Source organism: Pan troglodytes, chromosome 13 (genome assembly GCF_028858775.2).
Source record: "Pan troglodytes isolate AG18354 chromosome 13, NHGRI_mPanTro3-v2.0_pri, whole genome shotgun sequence".
NCBI lineage: Eukaryota > Metazoa > Chordata > Mammalia > Primates > Hominidae > Pan > Pan troglodytes.
This window is the reverse complement of record NC_072411.2, coordinates 72991678-73013892: the sequence shown is the minus strand read 5'-3', so window position 1 is coordinate 73013892 and position 22215 is coordinate 72991678. Positions and strand designations below refer to the sequence as shown.

Below are 22215 nucleotides of genomic sequence, written 5' to 3'. Positions count from 1 at the left end.
AATACTTTCCTCACCTGTTATAAGCTTCTTTTCAAAAAATGGGATTAACTGAAATATTCTAGAAACATTTACACAGTGTAAACAGAAGCAGCTATGATTAGGGCTGGGGCCTTCTTTCATCATTCAGTTTTAAGTACAAACCTGGCCCCAGAAACGGATCTACTCCCAAAACTGGCTGGTACTGGGCCTCCTGGGAGAGTGCTGGGCTGGCGTTGACCTCGAGTGTCCAGCAGGGCGGCCAGGGGTGAGTGACATGAGGGTGATGTGAGGGTGCTGCCACCTCAGCCACATCCTCCCTGCAGGGGATGAGCATCTTCAGACTCATACCAGGGCAATAACTGAGGAAGCACTTTTGTCTTATTTCAAAAACAGGGATATCTGCATTTAATTTCATTCAGTAAATCAATTCCAGTTAACTTACCATCTCTTAAAAACAGGAGAAAGCAAACATAGGACGTGAAAAGTTAAAGATGCGTGACATACTGGAGAGTAATAAGACATACTGGAGAGTAGTAAGTGCACACGTGGCAATTAAGGGTTGTAATTTAGATGTAACACAAGAAAAAAAGTAAAATTACTGTACTTTATTGCTGTATCTATGCTTTCCCAGTATAGCTATAATACTACAAGGAGCCACAGAGTGCCACCTTCTGGTTTAAAACTGTGGCACCTTATTTCTTTTGAAATGTCACTTTATAAGGTGTATGTAGAAAGCAACAGCAGCAGTTACAAAATGTTGTCTGAGTGATTCTGAGAGCTCAAAACAAGGATCTGTGTATAGGCTGAAGAAAAAGACGTTCAGTTAACAGTGCGCGCTGTAGAACTTTAACACAAGTCTTCAGGTGGAATTCCTGTGTAAACCTTAGTAGAGATGCGACTCACGGAGACCAAAAGTAAAAATCTCTTTACCGTTTACAGTTTAGTGAGGTGGTCTGCATTCTCGCAAACGACTTACAAAGTACAAGAAATGTTGCGTGTGAGTATTAGGCATAGAATATTTCATTTTCTTACGGAAGGAGCAGCAGGGGACAGGAAACCTAGTGGACGCCCCGCCACCACCTTTCCCGAAGATGCACACCCCCAGGAACGGCAGTGCAAGCCTGGCAGCAAGCCACCCTTACAATTCTTTTTGGTTGTTTAAAATACAAGCGCTTTCTGACATCTCACCCTAGCGTGTGAGCCCCACTCAACCTGGCAGGATACAACCCACGTCCTCGTTTAGTTTTCCCCTTGGAATTATTTACAGGATGCCTACAGATACGGTACAAACTAGTATGAAATTAATGATAGTTTGCGTTTCCAGACACGCTCCCGTGGTTAAATATACCACGCCAATTCCAAAGAATGGTTCAAAGTTAAGGTGACTCAGAAGCATTGGCATCCACAGCCGCAGAAACAGGCTTCTCGCTGACTGGAGTGGAGTCGGCAACTCTGTCCTCAACGGTGGTGGGGGCCTTGGCAGTGGGGGGCGTCACATCCACAGTGAGTGAGGAGGCAGCGTCTGCCTTTGCAGTAGTTGTGGCAGGGTCGGAGGGTGCGTTGCTGGTGGGCGGGAGGGAAGATAGCAGCTCTCCTGAGCTTGCTGCAGAAGAGCTCTCTGGAACCAACGGGAATGACGGGAGGAACTCGGATGGCAGGGGGAGAGGTGCAATGCCAGGTAAGTTTCGGGGAGGCATGGAAGGAAGAGGTGGCAGACCTAGGACAAAAACGGCATAGATCATACATCCTCCCAGCACTGAAAGGACAGCAGGCATTGTCAAAGGGCTATTTTTATTTACATTTCATTAAGGAAACTGAAGTTGAGGAGGTAACACAAATCACAACCTTGGCTGATTTCCAGATAGAGGCCCTGGCAGGGTTAACTATTCCCTACAATCGCAGCTGCCTGAAGGAATAGGTTCTCAACTTCTAGGCTCCATGTAACCTGGCCCAGCACTGGGGGAAACTGGCTCAGGGAAGAAAGATAGGATCCTTCCAGTCAGAAGAGATAGCAGCCCACCCAGCAGGTGACACAGCTACACTGGATGTCAGACAGGGGGACTCATGCTCACCCATGCCAGCTGCAAGCTGAGTTACAGCTGCATTCTTGACAGACAACAGGGAGAAGTAGGCCGCAACCCTCCTGCGAAGGCAGCAGAAGGGAGGGGCCTGGATTCTCGCCCTTTCCACTGTCCTCACCAGGAGTACTCAGCATTTGCTTAAAACCTGTGATTGATAACTATTTATATTACACTCAGTGGGCTCATGATGATGATTTTAAAATGCAAGGCCAGGCGTGGTGGCTCACGCCTGTAACCCCAGCACTTTGGGAGGCCAAGGTGGGAGGATCGCTTGAACCCAGGAGTTGGAGACCAGCCTGGGCAACATGGCAAAACCTCGTCTCTACTAAAAAAAATTACAAAAATTAGCCGGGCGTGGTGGCACACACCTGTGGTCCCAGCTACTAGAGACTACAAGGCCACTGAGGTGGGAGGACTGCTTGAACCCAGGACGCAGAGGTTGCAGTGAGATGAGATTACACCACTGCACTCCAGCCTGAATGACAAAGTGAGACTCTGTCTCAAAAAAAAAAAAAAAAAAAAAAAAAAAAATTAAAATGCATATGAAGGAAAGGAGAATTATTTCAAGAAACAAAGGAAAGGCAGGGTGTAAAGCACAGGTTCAGGGCAACCACCAGCTGGTGAAATCCTCACTACTTAGAGCCTGTCAAATTTAGGGAAAGGGCAGAGGAGGAGCCAAGAATACAGGGCACAAAAGGTGGGGTGAGCGCTGCGACAGTAAATGGTAGTTTGACTACTACTAGTACTTCATTTTTATTTTTATTTTTTTTTGAGACGGAGTCTCATTCTGTCACCCAGGCTGGAGTGCAGTGGTGCGACCTCAGCTCACTACAACCTCCGCCTCCCGGGTTCAAGTGATTCTCCTGCCTCACCTTCCCGAGTAGCTGGGATTACAGGCACCTGCCACCATGCCCAGCTACTTTTTCTCTTTTTAACAGAGACAGGGTTTCACCATGTTGGTCAGGCTGGTCTCGAACTTCTGACCTCAGGTGATCCACCCACCTTGGCTTCCCAAAGTGCTGGCATTATAGGCGTGAGCCACTGTGCCTGGCCTAGTACTTCATTTTTAAACCTTTGGCCTGAAAACTAAGTAGGTTAAGGAATATACACAGATGGTGAGTGTTACAAGAGGGACAATTATCATCTAGACAGAAACAAGATGGTGACGATGCACACCATGGTGCTGTAAGATCATTCACTGACATCACTGACGGGCCTATTAAACTACTGAGATGACCTATTAAAAGTCAGCCCTCCCAAAAGTTAAGGTATGCTGATCATTAACTGTATGGACTTGTAGGACGCTGCTGCTTCATTTTCAGACAGAAAATCTGAGTGCAGACACTTGGAATATCTGCTACCGTAGACATCTCCAGCTAAAATTTCCCATAGTTTTGAGTATAAAAGCATTTGTAAATAATGGAGAATATTCACGTTTTTTTTTATATATTTTTTTTTTACAAAAGAAGAATACTGGCTGGGTGAGATGGCTCGTGCCTGTAATCCCGGCACACTGGGAGGCCAAAGCAGGAAGATTGCTTGAGCCCAGGAGTTCAAGACCAGCCTGGGCAACATGGTGAAACCCCTTCTCTACAAAAAATACAAAAAAATTAGCCAGGTGTGGTGGTATGTGCATGTAGTCCCAGCTACTTGGGAGGATGAGGTGAGAGGATGGCTTGATCCTGGGAGGTAGAGATTGCAGTGAGCCAAGATCGGTGCCACTGCACTCCAGCCTGGGTGATAAAGCAAGACTCTGTCTCAAAAAAACTAAACAAAACAAAAAATACAAGCCCAGCCAGCTGAGCAGGGGTGATGAGAATGGTGGGGAATTCATTCGCCTCCACTAGGCAGCCTGTACACTTTCATTAAAGTCAGTGCAGCAGGGCCACTCCACTGTGCTTTACTGCTACTCTGGGGCGGGAGGAGGAGGAGGAGGGGGAGGGGGACAGGGGGAGGGGGAGAGGGGGAGGGGGAGGGGGAGGGGGAGGGGGAGGAGGAGGAGCAGCAGCAGGAGCAGCAGCAGCAGCAGCAGCGGGGACTGAGACATTCTTCTTTCCTCTTAAGCTTTTTTTTTTTTTTTTTTTTTGAGATGAAGTCTTGCTCTGTTGCCCAGGCTGGAGTGCAGTAGTGTGATCTCAGCTCATTGCAACCTCCACCTCCTGGGTTCAAGCGATTCTTCTGTCTCAGCCTCCTGCGTAGCTGGGACTACAGGCACCTGCCACCATGCCTGGCTAATGTTTATATTTTTTCAGTAGAGATGGGGTTTTGCCATGTTGGCCAGGCTGGTCTTGAACTCCTAACCTCAGGTGATCCACCCACTTTGGCCTCCCAAAGTGCTGGGATTACAGGCGTGATCCTCTTAAGCTTTTTAAACAAAAAAGATGAATATTTATTTGAAGTAGCTGAAATCTGTTAAACTGATTTGCTCTCTCCAGAAAAAACTGAAGAGGATGGGCATTCCTGAATAAAACTTTTATTAGAGTCCTAGGAGGGTGAGATCTGCAACATACCTGGGTTTACAAGTTCTGGTAAGCCAACCCCTGGCATGATGTGTGGTGCTGGGAGGTTGAGGTTGAGGTTGGGGAGGTTGGGCAGTCCCGCTGGTAAAGGCATCAGACCTGAAGAGAAGGCAGAAAAGAAAAAAAGAGAAATCACTTGACCTGGGGAAGAAATAAATCCTTGTGTATTAAAAACAATCCCAGCCACTTCTAAGTGACAGTACCAGAAGTCCACCTAATGTGTGGCAGTTGTGTATCATAACAATATAAATAACAAAATTTCACTTAATTGAAATATATTTATCTACCTAAGTGATTAGATAGATTAAGTGGCTAACTGGGTGAAGATGAAAATAAATAACTAATACTCTTAACACTCTGGAGTAAGAACGATGATGGCCCGAGTGCCTTGGAGAAAAGGCTGATTTGTTTCAGTAGATATGGCAGATAATGAAACTGAATTTTTCTTTGATGGTTGAGGTTTACAGTCTCTATGACTTTTAAAATTTCTTATTCTGAAAAATAATTGCAGACTTACAGTTGCAAAAGTAGTAAAAAGAATCCACCTTTCACCCAAATTCCCACATGTCCACATATCAGCACACTTGCTTCATCATTCTGTGTGTGCACACATTTGGTTCATGGCTTAATATGCTTGGATAATGACATTTTTAGCCATACATTAAAAGCCCTCACAATGAAAGTATATTTGATCACTAAAATAGTATTTGATTATTATTGGCTGGATAAAGGGACTTGGTCTTCACTGGGAATATGAAGAGAAAAACACAAAAATTTAATTTAATGTTAGAGCTACTGAAGACCAAATAAGAAGCCTTCTCTTCAGGCTCACACGAATGACTGCCAGGAAGTCCTCACTAAGGAGACAGTGGAGAATGGACTTCTGCAGATTCCTTATTCCTGGCCGATGCTGCACTGTAGAGCTGCAGGGGCAGTAGGTGGCCGCTGGCTGGGGGTAAGGAGCACTAGGCTCGGCAGCTAACTAGATGGTAAATGACATCTCTGGTTCCTTGTTTACTAAGGAGAGTTGCCCTAGCTCTCATTTATCACAAACTTATTGCAGAGATAAACTGAGATTAAAAGACATAAAAAGTTACCACATAGGTATAATATTTTTCATTGTTTTTAAGATGCAAATATCAGTAATACTGTTATTATTAGCCACATCTCTAGTCCCCTGGTGGTTACCTGGTAATGTAGTAGCTGGATTCATTGGTGGCACAGAAGTGAGGGACTGGTTTACTTGTGGTGGCAATAACGGTACTGTTGGTACACCTAAAAAGAAAGCACAATCTTTTCATTTCTAACAAATTTACTCGACAAGAAATGAACAGAACACATTAGGACAATCTGCAGTCCCTCCTTGCCCCGTGGTCAGGTCTTCATTTGGTCCCGATTTCCAGCTGCAACTGACTGTCCATCACCCTTTACGGCAGATTCACTAACTCTGCCCACAGCTCTCAACAAAGGCTGTTACCAGAGCCTGTGACAAGAGGGCAGGAGGCCGTGCAGTCCCACCCCAGCCCAGCTCACTGGACAAGAGGTTTACACCTGACCCAAGCAGGGCTAGATTAGAAAACTGTCTTAGAAATTTGTATATGGGACACAAGGATTCTAGTCAATCTCAACTGGGCTCCTAAACTAAGATGCCACGTAAGCCAGGGGTTGCAGGGGGACCATGTGCCCTGTGAAACAGTGAATGCTAGTCTGTGAAAGAAAAGAATGACATAGATGGCCTGAAAGAGACAAAAGAGCAGATGAACCTCTAGGATGGAGAGAATGACTTGGCTTCCTGAATGTCCATTTCCTTTTGACCTTAGGTTCTGTGACAGTCCTTTGAAGTCTAACACAAACGTGTACTAACATTAGCTTGAGGAGGTTACGTTCCTCATGTACAAGTAAGCCTCAGGATACCACCTAATCACGTTTACCACCTACCCCAGTGGGACGTTTTGCTGACGTCGAAACAATAAATGAAAGCACACCTTTCACTTATTTAGCACTCATTTTCATTTATCTAGCATACAGATTCCAGATTTTGTCTTACAGATCTGCTTACATATGGTAGCGGGAATAAATTATGCCTAAAAGTATGAACCAACCATGCAGGCAGTCTATTATTTATTCATTTATCTACTTTTCTGCGGAATTCAGAGGCAAGCAAAAATAAGAAAAGTCTAACTGAAGCACTGGCAAATGCTCTACTGGATCCCAGACTGCATAATTTCACTGAAATAAAAGAAGCTGTTCTCTACTCTGTACCAAAATGTTAGTGAGTGTGTGCTTTGTTAATGGTCACACACAATAGCAATGCTATAATTTTTTTACATTTGTTTTGAAATCTCGGTTTTAAGAAAACAAAAGCAGCTTGGATTGGTTAAGCCAATTTCTTCTCTTTCCCAATAAAGTCTTTCACATAAGTTTCTTTTCATTCTTAAAGGAGAGATACATTCACAAGTTTCAAAAATAACTGACTAAATCTAAGCCAGGAAGACTCAATCTAAGACAGGAATTCTAAATCTAGGGCCCACAAGTGGGCTTCAGGGGGTCTGTGAAGCTCCTAAAATTGTATACAACAATTTTTGGAAGGCAGGTTCTTTGCTTTCATCAGATTCTCAGTGGAGTTGAATGGATAGTTGAGTGTGGTCATTCATTCAAGTTTTTTGGGGGGCACCTACTGTATGTTACACATTGTTCTAGGCACTGAGGCACTTTACAACATGAAGAAATCAGAACCTTTAGGAAATTTACGTTCTAATGAGGGGCAGGAAAAAGGAGAAAGATCAAATAAGTAAAATACATAGCATGTAAAATGGTGATACACTTGGGCCAGGCACGGCGGCTCATGCCTGTAATCCCAGCACTTTGGGAAGCTGAGGCAGGTGGATCACCTGAGGTCAGGGGTTCAAGACCAGCTTGGAAAACATGGTGAAACCCTGTCTCTACTAAAAATACAAAATTAACTGGGCATGGTGGTGAGCACTTATAATCCCAGCTACTTAGGAGGCTGAGGCAGGAGAATCACTTGAACCCAGGAGGTGGAGGTTACAGTGAGCCAAGATCACACCACTGCACTCCAGCCTGAGCGACAGAGCAAGACTCCATCTCAAAAAAAAAAAAAAAAAGAAAAAGAAAAAGGTGATACACTGCACAAAAATCAAGCAGGTCACAATGATCGATGCCACTTCAAAATCTTTTCTAAAAATTTTATAATCCAAAAATCTTCAAATCCACAAAAAAGTTTAAAAATACATATACTTTTATTTCTCTATAGTTACTTTTATGTCTCTACAGTTACATTATATAGGCTACTATATTACACTGTTACAATGTATAGGCTACTTTGCAAGCAATATAATGAAAAGTGAAAACTGAAAAATGCCCATCAAAAAGTTGTTTCTCACGTGTTGTGATGCTAGAACATTTTAGTCTTTTTAAATTTATTTACTCAAAAGTGATGATGTCAATTTCTTTCAGTCTCTTTTGAGCAATTAGTGCTTTATTTACATTTGTCTTTAACAGTCAAGAAGCCATTTCTCTGCAGTGCCATAAGCCAGGGAGCTCCGTGCATGTGTTTATCAGACAATACAAGTATAACTACAACGTAATGAGGAAAGATTTAAAATGTCGAAGAGAAACTGGGGCTTGAAGAGACATGTCAACTATCGCCTAAAATCAGAAGTGCATCTGGGGCCGGGCACGATGGCTCATGCCTGTAATCCCAGCACTTTGGGAGGCTGAGGCGGGTGAATCACCTGAGGTCAGGAGTTTGAGACCAGCCTGGCCAACATGGTGAAACCCTGTCTCTACTAAAAATACAAACAATCAGCCGGGCATGGTGGCGTGCGCCTGTAGTCCCAGCTGCTCGGGAGGCTGGGGCAGGAAAATCGCTTGAACCCAGGAGGCGGAGGTTGCAGTGAGCTGAGATAGCGCCATTGCACTCCAGCCTGGGCAACAAGAGTGAAACTCTGCCTCAAAAAAAGGGCCGGGCACAGTGGCTCACACCTGTAATCCCAGCACTTGGGGCAGCAGAGGCGGGCGGGTCGCTTGAGGTCAGGAGTTTGAGACCAGCCTGGCCAACATGGCAAAACCCCATCTCTGCTAAAAATACAAAAATTAGCTGGGTGTGGTGGCACGTGCCTGTAATCAATCACAGCTACTTGGTTAGGCTGAGGCAGGAGAACTGCTTGAACCTGGGAGCCAGAGGTTGCAGTGGGCAGAGATAGTGCCACTGTACTCTAGCCTTCCTGGGCAACAGAGTCTGTTTTTTTTAAAAAAAAAAAAAAAAAAAGAGCATCTGGAAACACGCTTACTCTAAAACAAATATGAACAATTCAGACTCAAATGGGTGCTGCCTTGGGAAGTACACTACCCTACCCTTACTAAGTCTATTCAGGAATAAACTAGAGAATTATGTGATGAGATGTAGGCAAAAAATCATAATATCATAAAAAGGACTCATACTGCTTGAATGAAATAAACTTTAAGTTCCCTTCCAACTCTATGATTAGAGACTGATGACATTAACACTTAATTTCATCTAGGAAGCATTCTAAAACTGGATTGTGGTGATGACTGCACAATTCTATGAATTTACTAAAAATCATTTAGTTGTTTACTTATTGTGAGTTAATTTATGGTAGGCAAATTATTTATCGATAAAGCTGGAAAAAAAGAAAACCAGCAAAGAAGGCAAAGGGAAGTATATCCCAATATTGATAATTGATAAAGTTGGGTGATGGGGTTCATTATACAATTCCAGCTCTTTTGTGTATGTTTGAAATTTTAAATTTCATCTAGAGAAATAAAACCAGGACTAAAGAGCTGGGATGAGAACCTAGGAGACCAATTCTAGACACCAAACTGTCAACCTTACTACTGCATCTTGGTAGGCTGTTTTAAGTCCATTACAGAACAAAGTGGGATATAAACAAATTGTGAGTATTTAAGACAGCCCAGAAATAAAAGGTATTAATGAGGCTAGGAGCCATGACTCGCACCTGTAATCCCAACAATTTGGGAGGCCAAGGCACGATGATCACTTGAGGCCAGGAGTTAGGGACCAGCCTGGGCAACAGAGAGACCCCAGCCCTACAAAAACATAAAAACTAAAACTTCAGAAAAACTGATAATGCGTACAGGGTTTCTTTTGGTGTGATAAAATATTCTGAAATTGGTTGAGGTTATTGGTTGTACAACTCTACAAATACACTAAAAAAACACTGGATTGTATACTTTAAGCAGGTGAATTGTATGGTAATATGCATTTTATCTTGAGAAAGCTTTAAAATAAATAAATAAATAAAACCCAAAACAAACAAAAAGGACTATATCAGGTAGAACAAGGGATGAAGAAAAGGAAGGAGGCTGGGTGCAGTGGCTCACGCCTATAATCCCAGCACTATGGAAGGCCAAGGAGGGCAGATCACCTGAGGTCAGGAGTTCAAGACCAGCCTGGCCAACATGGCGAAACCGTCTCTACTAAAAATACAAAAATTGGCTGCCGTATGGTGGCACGTGCCTGTAATCCCTGCCACTTGGGAGGCTGAGGCATGAGAATCACTTGAACCCGGGAGGCAGAGGTTGCAGTGAGCCAAGACCATGCCATTGTACTCCGGCCTCGGCAAAAAGAGTGAAACTCTGTTTCAAAAAAAAAAAAAAGAAAAGGAAGGAGACAGGCACATGTCCCCTAAGCAAGACTGAGCTCCTCAGAAAGGAGTTCCTACTCACTTTTGCATCCTCAGTGCCTACTACTTCAGAAACACGCAAACGTGTTGAGTAACCAGAGCAGTTAAACAGAATTTCAACTCAGAGTCCTGGCTTTACAAGTTGTAGAATCTAAGGAAAGCTCAGGGTCTAAAATATGCAGGGAAGAAGTTTAAACCCCGTGTGTATCCACATGGTGATTTAGAACAAGCTTTCACAGCCAGGACCTGTCAACACAGAGTACATATGCAGTTTTCAAGGTACACTGGCATTAATTTTTTAAATTCTTTTAAAAAAATTTTTTTTAAATAATTTTTTTAAATTCTTTAAATTTTTCACTCTGTCGACCAGGCTGGAATGCAGTGGCACAATCACGGCTCACTGTTGCCACAACCTCCAAGGCTCAAGCAATCCTCCCATCTCAGGTTCTCGAGGAGCTGGGACTACAGGTGCACACCACCACACCTGGCTAATTAAAAAAATTTTTTTTTTTTTTTAGAGACGTGGTTCCACTATATTGCCCATGCTGGTTTAGAACTCCTGAGCTCAAGCAATCCTGCCTTGGCCTCCCAAAGTGCTGGGATTATAGGTGTGAGCCACTGTGTCTGGTCAATTTTTAAAATTCTATGCAATAATATTACATAAAATAGACTGAAAACAGAATATATTTTTCTGCACACCTGTACTGAGAACACTACTGACAGCTGGTGGAGTTGAGCTAATAGAAAGTCCAGCCAGACTCTGTTCAATTCCTGTAGTTCCTGGTGGTGACAAAGACGGGGGATTAACTGAGGACAGCTGGACCTTCCAAAAAAAGAAAAAAAAACACAGAGATTACTTAAGTTTATTTAAAAGAAAATATAAATATTGGCTCTTACTTGCCCTGCAGATACATATTTTGTTCACACATGAGCTGTCACAAGCTTCATCTGGCATGTCTGCCTCCAGACACTCCCTCCTAATTTTGGTACATGTCACGGACCATGCACTGTAAGCATCCCTCTGTCCTGTCACTTCTAGTCTTGAGACACATGGCTTCTACCCCAAGTTGCACATGCTGTTCTTCATACTTCCACACTAGAAGAGATTCTACTCTCTCCTCTTTCCTCACCACCTGGAAATCATTTTATTCAACCTTTAAACCACCACTGCTTTCCTGAATTCCCAGCTGGTTTATTTGTTTTAACTTTCATTGCTCAGGAAAGAAATCAGCTGGAAGTCTTAATACATGATAGACTTCTCAAGATTTCCAACCTCATGAGTGCATTTAATATTTTCTCATCAGTGAATAAATGTGGCAGCCAGATCTCCACTTTTCAAGAGAAGAAAAAAAGGAGTCTATATGGACTCTACAGATGGGTGGTTTCATTTCTGAATAACCCACCTTCTGCAGCTCCAGTGCCCTTCAGTACATTCCGAGACAACCTGTATTTTGGCCCTTTGCCTAGCTGCTAGTCACTGTCATCTTCTCAGACTACCCAAAGAGGTTCAACTGGGAAAGCCCTGATTAGGGCCAGTGGATATGGTGGTTGGGGTCTGAACATGTAACTATATTGGCTCTGGCCATGAGCCAATGTTGGAGGTGAAACTTCCCAGCAGCTCTTCTTTCCTTCCTCTAGAACTGAAGATGGCCAAACTGTGTAGACAAAACCACAGTGGCAGCAGCCTTGTCTTTACAACAGCAGCATTTTCTTTTTGGGTATTTGGTTTTTATTTAGTTGTGCAGACAAGAGTTAACTGCCCTGAGATACCTCCTTAAGAAACATTCAAAAGCCCTGTAAGCCTGCTCAAATATCTCTTATTCCTTAAAAAGTCTTACTTTGATTCTGTAATAGCCCCTTCACTCCCCTCATGACCCCCACACACATAGCTCTCCTTGTTTTCTCAATCGTTTCTTGAAACAATAAGCAACAGCTAGCAGCACCTTTTCACCTATTCACTCTGCTGACCTGCAGTTTGTGTTTGTCCCCTGGCAAGTCTCTGAAATTGCTCTCGCCCAGGACATGGTTTTTTTCACTCCTTTCACCTGACTTCTCTGCACTACCTGACATGGCTGACTGTGTTCGATTTCTTGAAGCTTGGTTTTCCCTCTGGCCTCCTGCTGAGCTTCCTTTGCTAGATCTCTGCCCATCCAGATTTTCAAGATGGCGACCCACCCAGACCCAATCCCTAGCAGTACAGGTTTCCTAACAGCCATTGGGTTACATTACCCTCTCTTTGCTGATGATTCCCAAATCTGCATCTCTAGCCCTGTCCTTTTTCCTAAAATCCAGACTCACATATCTAACCTCTATCTAGGTATTTTACAGGAACCTCAAATGTAACACAATCAATACTTAACTCATCGTCTACCCTATTTTCATAGTGCTACTGCCATATAGTAGCACTGAAACACGTGACTCGTTTTGGTAAAAACTTTATGATATACTCAGGTAGGAACGTGATCTTACCTCTGTAAACCCATCTTTAAGAGGTGTAATAGGTGTACCAGCCATTTGTCCTGGAAGAGAAATTTTCTTTCCTTCCTCAAATGGGCGTGTAGGTATTCGATGCAAATAACCATATCCAATGCCACATCCTAGGCTATAAAAACATTTTTTTCTTAACATTGTTATCTATCACAGCTTGTATTTCTTTGAGGTGTTTTTTTTTGGGGGAGGGGGTAACCCAAGAGCATAGATTCAAGTTGCCCTGAACATGCACTCCCTTCTTTGAGATTTTAAAAGATAAAAACAAACAAATTTCTATTCTTTTAGATAATGTCATCTAAGCAGAGGTCTCCCAGACCACCCCACAGAAAACAACACCCTGCCCTCCACTGTGGATATCACCCTTACTCCTTTATTTTTCAAGAATTCATCACCATCCAACACACTACATATTTATTTACTATCTCTCTCCCCCAACAAAATGTTAAGGTCCTGAAGGGCAGAGACCTTGACTGTTTACTGCCTTCATAGCTGCCGGCACATGGCAGACATTTGATGATTACTTGCTAAACAAATGACATCGATACAGCCTTTCCACTGAAGAGCTCTAAGCTCGTCTGTATGATGACATCATTTACACATTCCATAGTTCTCTTTCAGAACCTGACACAAATCAGTCATGTATGTTCAACCCAGATCTCTTCTATTTCATCCTCCCACTGCCACCAGAGGCATTTTTCTAGTAAGATGTGATCACATTGCTTCTTTCTAGTCTGATGTCTTCTCAACATTCCTTTCTCTTTCCTCCCTTTGGGGAATTACTTCTCTGCTGTTGTGTGCAGTGCTGGTAGGATTGTCAATCAGAGTGTCTGCCCTGCCCAAACCAAGGGAATGGCTCATGGTCAAAGCCAGGCCAATTTCTCTTGCCCATGGCTGCAAACCTTGGGAGTCAGAGAAAAAACAAAAATGGGTTTAGTAGAATGAATGCTGATGACATTGCCAAATACTTCTTCCTATCTAAATCCCTAGAGGTTTTCTGAGTCCTGTCCTTTCTACATCTGGTTCTTCAGCTGTTTCCTTGATTATATGAGCTAATCCATATCATTAAGTATGTTATCTGCTTATGATGGTGACAGCTAGTTTTTACCATTTGAACCCAAAACCCCTTACTGATACAATTATCACAGCCTCAACTGCTCAAAATATATCAGAAGTCCTGACCGTGGTATTTAAGGCTCTCCATAATGAGGTTCCAACTTATGTTTCCATCATGATGTCTTTTATTTCCCAAACAACTTGACAATTTCAGAGTAGGCCATGCATGAATACCTCTGTGCCTTTCTCCTGCCACATCATCTATTATCTCCACTGCCACCAAAAGCTGGGTGAGCAGGCAGTGGCCAACTTCAGCCTTTTTAATTTTATTTATTTATTTATTTATTAAGACAATTTATTATTCTGTTGCCCAGGCTGTAGCGCAGTGGCATGATCTTGGCTCACTGCGACCTCTGCCTCCTGGGCTCAAGCAATCCTCCCGCCTGAGCCTCCTGAGTAGCTAGGACTATAGGTGCATGCCACCACATCTGGCTAATTTTTGTATTTTTTGTAGAGAAAACGGTTCTTCAGGTTGCCCAGGCTGGTACTGAACTCCTGAATTCAAGTGATCCACCCGCCTCAGCCTCCCAAAGCGGTAGTACTACAGGCGTGAGCCACCATGCCAGGCCTAGCTCCTCCTTTACCAGTCTGATATGCACAATGATGCTTCATCTCACAATTATTTGTTCCTTCTTCCCTTCTTCCCTCACAATCAAAACTGCAATTCAGCCAGGCATGGAAGATCACACCTATAATCTCAGGACTTTGGGAGGCCAAGGTGGGAAGATTGCTTGAAGCGAAGAGTTCAAGACCAGCCTGGGAAACAAAGCAAGGCCCCATCTCTAAAAAAGAGTTTCTAAATTAGCCGAGTACAGTGTGTACACCTGTAGTCCCAGGTACTCAGGAAGCTGAGGCGGGAGGACAGCTTGAGCCCAGGAGTTAAAGGCTGCAGTGAACTATGATTGTGCTCCAGCCCAGAGAGCAAGACGCTGTCTCCAAACAAACAAACAAAACCCTGCAATTCTCACTGGACTGGGATTTAGAGAAATAAAGATTAAATAATTTATATTGATCAATTATGGCCTTTCAGAGGTAGCTACATTTGAAAACAAGGTGCTTATTGGTCAAAGTAATTAAGTGGTAATAGACAATGCATTTGAGGCAACAGCAAGACCCTGGGCAAACTTAAAGACAGCCTAAGAATGAAATTAAGAGAAATAAGATTTAATAAATGAAATGTGGTCAGCCTCTGAGGAAGGAATAAAAACAGAAGCACAAAAAGACCAAATGCATGGTCAGAGGCAGACTGACGAAAATGTTCTGTATGGGCCTAGCTAATGCAATGGCCAACTGACAGTATTAAACACATCAAAAGAAAAAATGTCTTCCAAAGAATGTAGCCAAATTTAGTTAACATAATTAAAAATGAAAGAATATGTGATGTTCTTTGCTGTTGGTCTTCACTGTCCACAGAATCTCTTCCTCCAGTTTGATTCCATGCTCAGCAGGCACTCTTGTGGTACTAATCTGACCTGAGTATTCTTCTAACTAGAGAGGGGGTATTTTTCTATTGCAAACTGAAAATTTGTCATTCAAATACAGCAGCTTCTCTGCAAATGTAGTTTATATGAGGAAGTGCCTCTTGTAATGAATAAATTTTGAATGCCTCGAATAGATCCTATTTCTGGGCATTTACAAACCTGGGCAATGGACAATGATAATTTGATCAAGTATTGCCCCATATAGGCCAGACTCTTGGATGACACATCTATCTTACTTTTCTCAAACTGCAACAAGTTAGAATACTTGTGGCGAAACATTCAGCTGGAGAATCTCAGGTAGTGTGGGTAAAGATACTGTGAGCAAACGGAGGCTTTTCCTGCCTGCAGCAACTAAGTTATCCTTTTCCCAGCATGGGATTAGAACTTTTGAAAACATGTGGAAAGTTTCCAAATTCTAGGCTTTTCTATAATTATGGCTTATGTGCAATAATTTCTCAATTAAAAAGAAATGCTGTTAGCTCTTAGGTTAGTAAAGAAAAGGACTATAGTATATATACTATGTTCCCTAGATATGTACTTCAAAAAAATTGGTTTCAATATTCTAGACTAGCTCTTCCCTTTTTTTTTAAGAGGAGTCTTAAAATAAACCAGTAACTTCTTTCAAAATAAAAACAATCAATGTCTGCAACATATCTGACTGGTATGTTTAAGCAGTCATAACTTAGTCTAAAAAATGACCTTACCTGCCTTCTCCACCCCATGCAGAATTTGGTGTAATAATCACTTCTCGACAGTTATCAGTGTCTGTGTTGTACACATACAGTTTCAATGGTTTTGCTTCATGTGTTTCGATAAGGCTGAATAGATCTTCAGACTGCAAAAGTGTCACAGGAGAAAATGTTTCACGTTACCATACTTTGGAACAGTGTGTCTCAAACCTGGCTATCAGAATCACCTGAGAAATCTAAGAAAAAAATACAGATTCTGGGCCCTGCCCCAGACATAAAAATCACAAGCAGGTTTAATTCAATATATTAATTCAAGCAAAGCCTACTTACTACATACAAGGCTTTATGGCCAGTTCCTTAAGATCTAGTTGGCACTCTTAGTACAATTCTTTTACACCCGAGTTCTACATATTCTGCTTTTACTTCCCATTATTAAGACCTGGTTGTCTGGGCACCTCATTTCTCACTCTTTTTTTTTTTCTTCTTTTTTTGAGACAGGGTCTCTCTAACTGTTGCCTGGGCTAGAGTGCAGTGGCATGATTTTGCCTCACTGCAGCCTCAACCTCTCAGGCTCAAGTGATCCTTCCACCTCAGCCTCCCAGGTAGCTGGGACTATAGGCATGCACCACCATGCCTGGCTAATTTTTGTATTTGTTGTAGAGACAAGGTCTCACTATGCTGCCCAGACTGGTCTCGAACTCCTGAGCTCAAGTAATTCTCCCATCTCGGCCTCCCAAAGTGCTGAGATTATGGGCATGAGCCACTGTGCCCAGCCTTTTCTCTCATTTTTGATTTAGCAATGTATACTTCCGCTAGCTAAGAGACAAGGAAAAGGATGTAATATAGCTGAGCTAATGCTGTCACTGAACAAAAAGGGGAAGAGAAAATGAAATCAATGAACAATTGAAAATGAGAATTTGATTTATACTTGAGGTATGCAAAGATTTCTGTATATTACACATAAAATCTGTGCAATTGCCGCACAGTATGTGTTTTTCCTCACAGCTATACCTAATAAGACACCTACCAGATGTTCCATTTAACACCCTGAGGCTTAAGTTATTCTTGATCAGCAAAGACTGAAATTTTAACTCTAAATGCAAAGCATGCAAATATCTTTCTCAACTCAAACCTCAATGAGAAAATTTTATATAGTTCTCACTATGAATAAACACACGAATTACCTCATTCATGACTGTATCTGCTCCAATTATATAATCACTGTGTGGTCTAAGACCTGCCAGTGCTGCAGGAGAATTTGATTCCACCTCCTAGAATGACATAAACACACCCTCAAATTAATGTATATAAAATAATCTTCCAAGGTTTATAGTCCAATTTTTAATTATGTTGATTTTTTAAATCTGTATACTTCTGTCTTGCTAGAGATGTGTCAGATGTCAGAAACTACAGAATATATTTTAAACTTCTGAGCATAAAAATTACATATTTAACAAATATTTAAAATATTTTTGTAGCTATCTACTCTAACATATCTTATAATGAATAAATCATTAGAAAAAGTTCTTAAACTTGTACATTTGCTTCTCTTTCTCAACTTAAAAAAAAATTGATCCATACTTAAAAAGCAATGAACGCTGATTTTTGGCAAAAATTGCCTATTAATAATATCCTTACAATCTTATTAAGCCAGAAACAACCATTGTTAAAACATCTTTCCACACTGCTTCATGAACCTCCAGTAACAGTTCACAGTTGATACGTACCAGCACATGCCAAACATTTTCATTTGCCCCATCAAAGCTGCAGAAACGAATGCTCACTCCCAATAAGCCCTGGCCGCCCCACAGGTTACTTGGTGTGACTGAGGTCTCTCGCAGTTCCAATGTTTTGCTGCTATAGATAAGCATCTTTACAGGCTTTTCAACGTTTGCTTTCAGCAGATCCTTAAGAGTGTCATTGTCTTTATTCTGTGAACACATAGAAATCACATTCCTTAGTAAATAAAAATTTAATGTTAGCTTAAGCATCCTATGGCCCTATAAGAGTAATATTAATAATCAACATAAATAAAACATTCAACAAAGGTTTCACCAACATTTAAATTTTCTTCTATGTAAAAGAATGTCAAGAAATTAAGAACTCTTATGTTAGCAACAACTTGAAACTGACTTTTTTCTAATAGCTCATTATGGATTATGGAATTTACAACCCAACATTATTTAGAATGATCTAGGGCTTCAATGTGTAAAAACAAAATATGCCATAAGAAGTCACATTACTAACGAAGTTGTGATGACTTTGATTATAAAAATCTAAAACATTTACTGGGGTTAACGTTTAATTTTGGACTCTATTTCTAAATACATGCTTTATTAAGAGCTGGATAGAAAAGAAAGTAGAAACAGCATATTAAATATTTCATTTCATAAATAAAGGCCAGATGTTGGCCTTTATTTATATGTCAGAGATGTTGTAAGTAATGAACGAAAACTTAAGACTGTTATGAAAAATTAAACCAACCAAGTGGCTACTGTCCTAAGAATTTGCTGAGATTATATAATTTCTTTATCTTAGAACTTTATTATAGGTAAACTCTAAACAAGGTATAAAAAGTGGTTTTAATTTGGTACTTTGGAGCACATCTCTCTGTCTGGTTCTAATAACATTATTCATATATTGTGAAACTTAGCACCAAGAAAACTGACAAGTTTGAGAGAATGAGATGAGAGAATGAATCTTTCTAGTAATCCATTTGTCAACAACCAACAGAAGTCTGACATCTTTAAAAAGCAATCTTTTACATCTTAATTATTTCTTTCTGCTTATAAAAATTAAATATTTAACATATAAAAGACTCCACTGATTCTAGAGACTTCCCTAAGATAATCAGTGGAGCATAAGGTATAATATTCTAGATATTTCAATGTTTATTAATACATGATTATTTCTATAAATTGGCATACTACACATAATGATTGTAACTAATAAATACCCATCTCAGGTCATCTGAGAAATTCCATTTTTGAGAGATTACAAATACTATAGACAAAACTACAAAAAGTTGAACTTACTAATCTTGAACCATTAATAGAAACAATAAAATCAAAGAAAGGCTCCAAACCAGCTCTGTGTCCTGGGGAATTTTCTTGTACCTGCGGAAACAAAAACGACAAAAATAAAAAATGTAAAGCTTAGGTGAAAATTGTAAGCCGAATCTCTCTTTTCAGTAAAAATAGACCAATTTCACTCATAATGAAATACAGTACACGCTAGTTCTCTCATTTCTCTTCATCTCTCCCAGATAATGCCCGTCCAGCTCCCTAAACTCTACCCATTCTTTAAGTTAATCTTCTATTTATATTTTTATTTTATTTCTTTGAGACAGACTCCACCTCTGTTGCCCAGGCTGGAATGCAGTGGCACAATCTCGGTTCACTGCAACCTCTGCCTCCCTGATTCAAGCGATTCTTGTGCCTCAGCCTGCCGAGTACCTGGGAGGACTATAGGTGCGTACCACCATGTCCAACTAATTTTTGTATTTTTTGTAGAGACAGGGTTTCGCCTTGTTGCCCAGGCTGGTCCTGAACTCCTGGGCTCAAGGGATCCACCCGCCTCAACCTCCCAAAGTGCTGGGATTACAGGTGTGAGCCACTGCACCGGGCCTAGTTCATCTTCTACATGAGGTTTTCCCTCTGTGGTTCTATTTCTGCACCACTTTCTCCTTTTTTGGGAGAAAGGGGCTAATCCTCTCAGCAATTGGCAGGGGACACAGCAGACAGTTAGTCACTACAATTAAGTGACAAATTCAAGCAATTATTCCTTGACTACTACTAGCAAGGCACCACTCAGTTACAAAGCAAATACAGGCACATAGTCACCTATGTCAAGACATTTATAATCTGTTGAGGAATAGGTGAGAAGAGGAAGGGGCAATGGATACACAGCCCTCTAATCACTATAATGTAAAACCAAACAGGCTAAAGGCTATTTGGTATAAGGTTCTAAGGGAAAGATTAATTCTGACTGAAGAAGCTTCAGACATAAAAAGTGATAAGGAATTGTGGTTTAAAAAGAGGGTAGAACATTCAAAGGTAAAGATGGTCAAGGGGGTAGGAAGGACATCTGAAAATGGACAAAACAGTATGAGTAAACACCCGAAGCAGGAGTCTGAAGAATGAGGATCACAGCATGTGTAGCTAGACAACAGAGTAGTGTGGACAGAAATAGAGAATTATAGACTTTGAAAACTAGGATTAACCCAGAAATCCTCTAATCCAGGGATCTTAAATTGAGGTCTGTGGATGGCTTCAGAGAATACTACAGCTCCTGAAATTACACACTATCTTTTATATGAATAAGCAGTTTTCAGGGTGTAAATATTGGTGGCTTTCATCAGATTCTCAAAGGGTTTCTCCATAACTCCAAGAAGGTTTAAAAACCAGGGATTTTGTGCAATTCTTTCATTTGATAGGTTAAAAAAAATTATCATGTCTTGCTTATGATTCCATAGCTGCCTAATGGTGGAAGTTAAACTCAAAAATTCATCTTTTTTATTTTTATTTTTTGAGACAAGAGTCTTGCTCTGTTGCCTAGGCTGGAGTGCAGTGACACAATCTCGGCTTACTGCAACCTCCACCTCCCGGGTTCAAGCAATTCTTGTGCCTCAGCCTCCCAAGTAGCTGGGATTACAGGTGTGCACCACCATCACACCGCCTAATTTTTTTTTTTTTTTTTTTTGTAGAGGCATGGTTTCACCATGTTGGCCAGGCTGGTCTCAAACTCCTGGCCTCAAGTGATCTGCCCGCCTCGGCCTCCCAATGTGTTGGGATTACAGGTGTGAGCCACTGCATCCGGCCAAAAGTCCATCTTGAAACTATTAGTCTAACAAAAGGCTGGAAAGAAGGGGTAGAGCTACATTTACTGGCCTTTAAATGAAAGAGTGAGATTACTTTTAATATAATTCATAGGTTCATAGAATAAAAAAGATTACTTAGCTTCTCAACAACTCAAATGTTTATCATCCCATATTTGATAATGGACTGTCAAATTTTCAAAATTTACAGTAGTAAAATGTTAGTAGCTAGTAACAGAAATATGACAAAAAAGTAAAAAATATAATCCACTCCACATTTTTTTTCCAAAATATTTTCCTAAGGAATTTTTATTCTGCTTGATATTATTAAGTGCTGTCAAAACTATTCCATGGCCAGGTGCAGTGGCTCATGCCTGTAATCCCAGAACTTTAGGAGGACAAGGCAGGAGGATTGGAGTCCAGGAGTTTGAGACTAGCCTGGGCAATATAGGGAGACCCCTGTTTCTACAAAAAAATTAGCCAGGTATGGGGGTATGCTTCTGTAGTCCCAGCTACTTGGAAGGCTGAGCTGGGAGGATCACTCGCACCCAGGAGATTGAGGCTGCAATGAGTCCAGGTCGCACCACTGCACTCCGGCATAGGCGACAGGGCGAGACCCTGTCTCAAAATAAAACAAAACAAAAAAAATCTATTCCACAAGAACAAAAGTTTGCATTGATATTTATAGGTTGACTTTCTGTAATAGTCCAAATAGTTCTATAGTCAGTTTTGCAAATAACAGCAGCAAATGACAGATACACTTTCAACCATACACAAAGCTACAGCTATTTATACAGTAACAAGTCATTTTAATACTTTCAAAATGGAACCCAGATTGTTCCTAAAATACATCCTTCTAATACCAGTGTCAATCAGAATTGTTCATTACCTCTTAATGTTACCTTTTATTTAAGCCAAATTATAGTATTGTCTCAGAAGAAGTAAAACTTGATATTCTTCTTTTGATAACAGTAAAGAATAGTTGCCCTATATAGACGGTTCAATGTCTAACTCCCTAAAACTGTTTGATCATGTTTTTTATGTTTCCCTGCAAATTTGGGACCAAATCATTTTGTAAATTAAATAAGTTAAATATCAAAGGGATCTATTAAAGGTGTTCAGTTTCTTCTTCTTCTTCTTTTTTTTTTTTTTTTGGAGACAAGGTCCCGCTCTGTCACTCAGGCTGTAGTGGAGTGGGGTGCATCCATAGCTTACTCCTGGCCTCCCAAGCAGCTGGGACTACATGTGTGCACCACCATGCCCAGCTAATTTTTAAATTTTTTCTAGCGCACCACCACGCGCAGCTAATTTTTAAATTTTTTCTAGTGCACCACCATGCTCAGCTAATTTTTTAATTTTT

The 22215-nt window shown here is 41.2% G+C and overlaps 1 protein-coding gene across 3 annotated transcripts in view; it reads right to left on the bottom strand.

Moving 5' to 3' along the window:
• Nucleotides 1-350: 350 nt before the first annotated feature.
• The window catches only part of GORASP2 (golgi reassembly stacking protein 2), a 38749-nt gene continuing 16884 nt past the window's right edge, over nt 351-22215 (bottom strand). For all 3 annotated transcript variants that reach the window (XM_063790557.1, XM_001140680.6, XM_063790558.1), the window contains exons 2-10: nt 19075-19155; nt 17767-17970; nt 17224-17310; nt 16055-16185; nt 12736-12868; nt 10966-11089; nt 5768-5854; nt 4571-4678; nt 351-1696 (exon numbers count right to left, since the gene is read on the bottom strand). In XM_063790557.1, the coding sequence (XP_063646627.1) occupies nt 1356-1696; nt 4571-4678; nt 5768-5854; nt 10966-11089; nt 12736-12868; nt 16055-16185; nt 17224-17310; nt 17767-17910 (1155 nt within the window). In that variant the 5' untranslated portion in view covers nt 17911-17970; nt 19075-19155 and the 3' untranslated portion in view covers nt 351-1355. The remainder of the gene's footprint in view (nt 1697-4570; nt 4679-5767; nt 5855-10965; nt 11090-12735; nt 12869-16054; nt 16186-17223; nt 17311-17766; nt 17971-19074; nt 19156-22215) is intronic.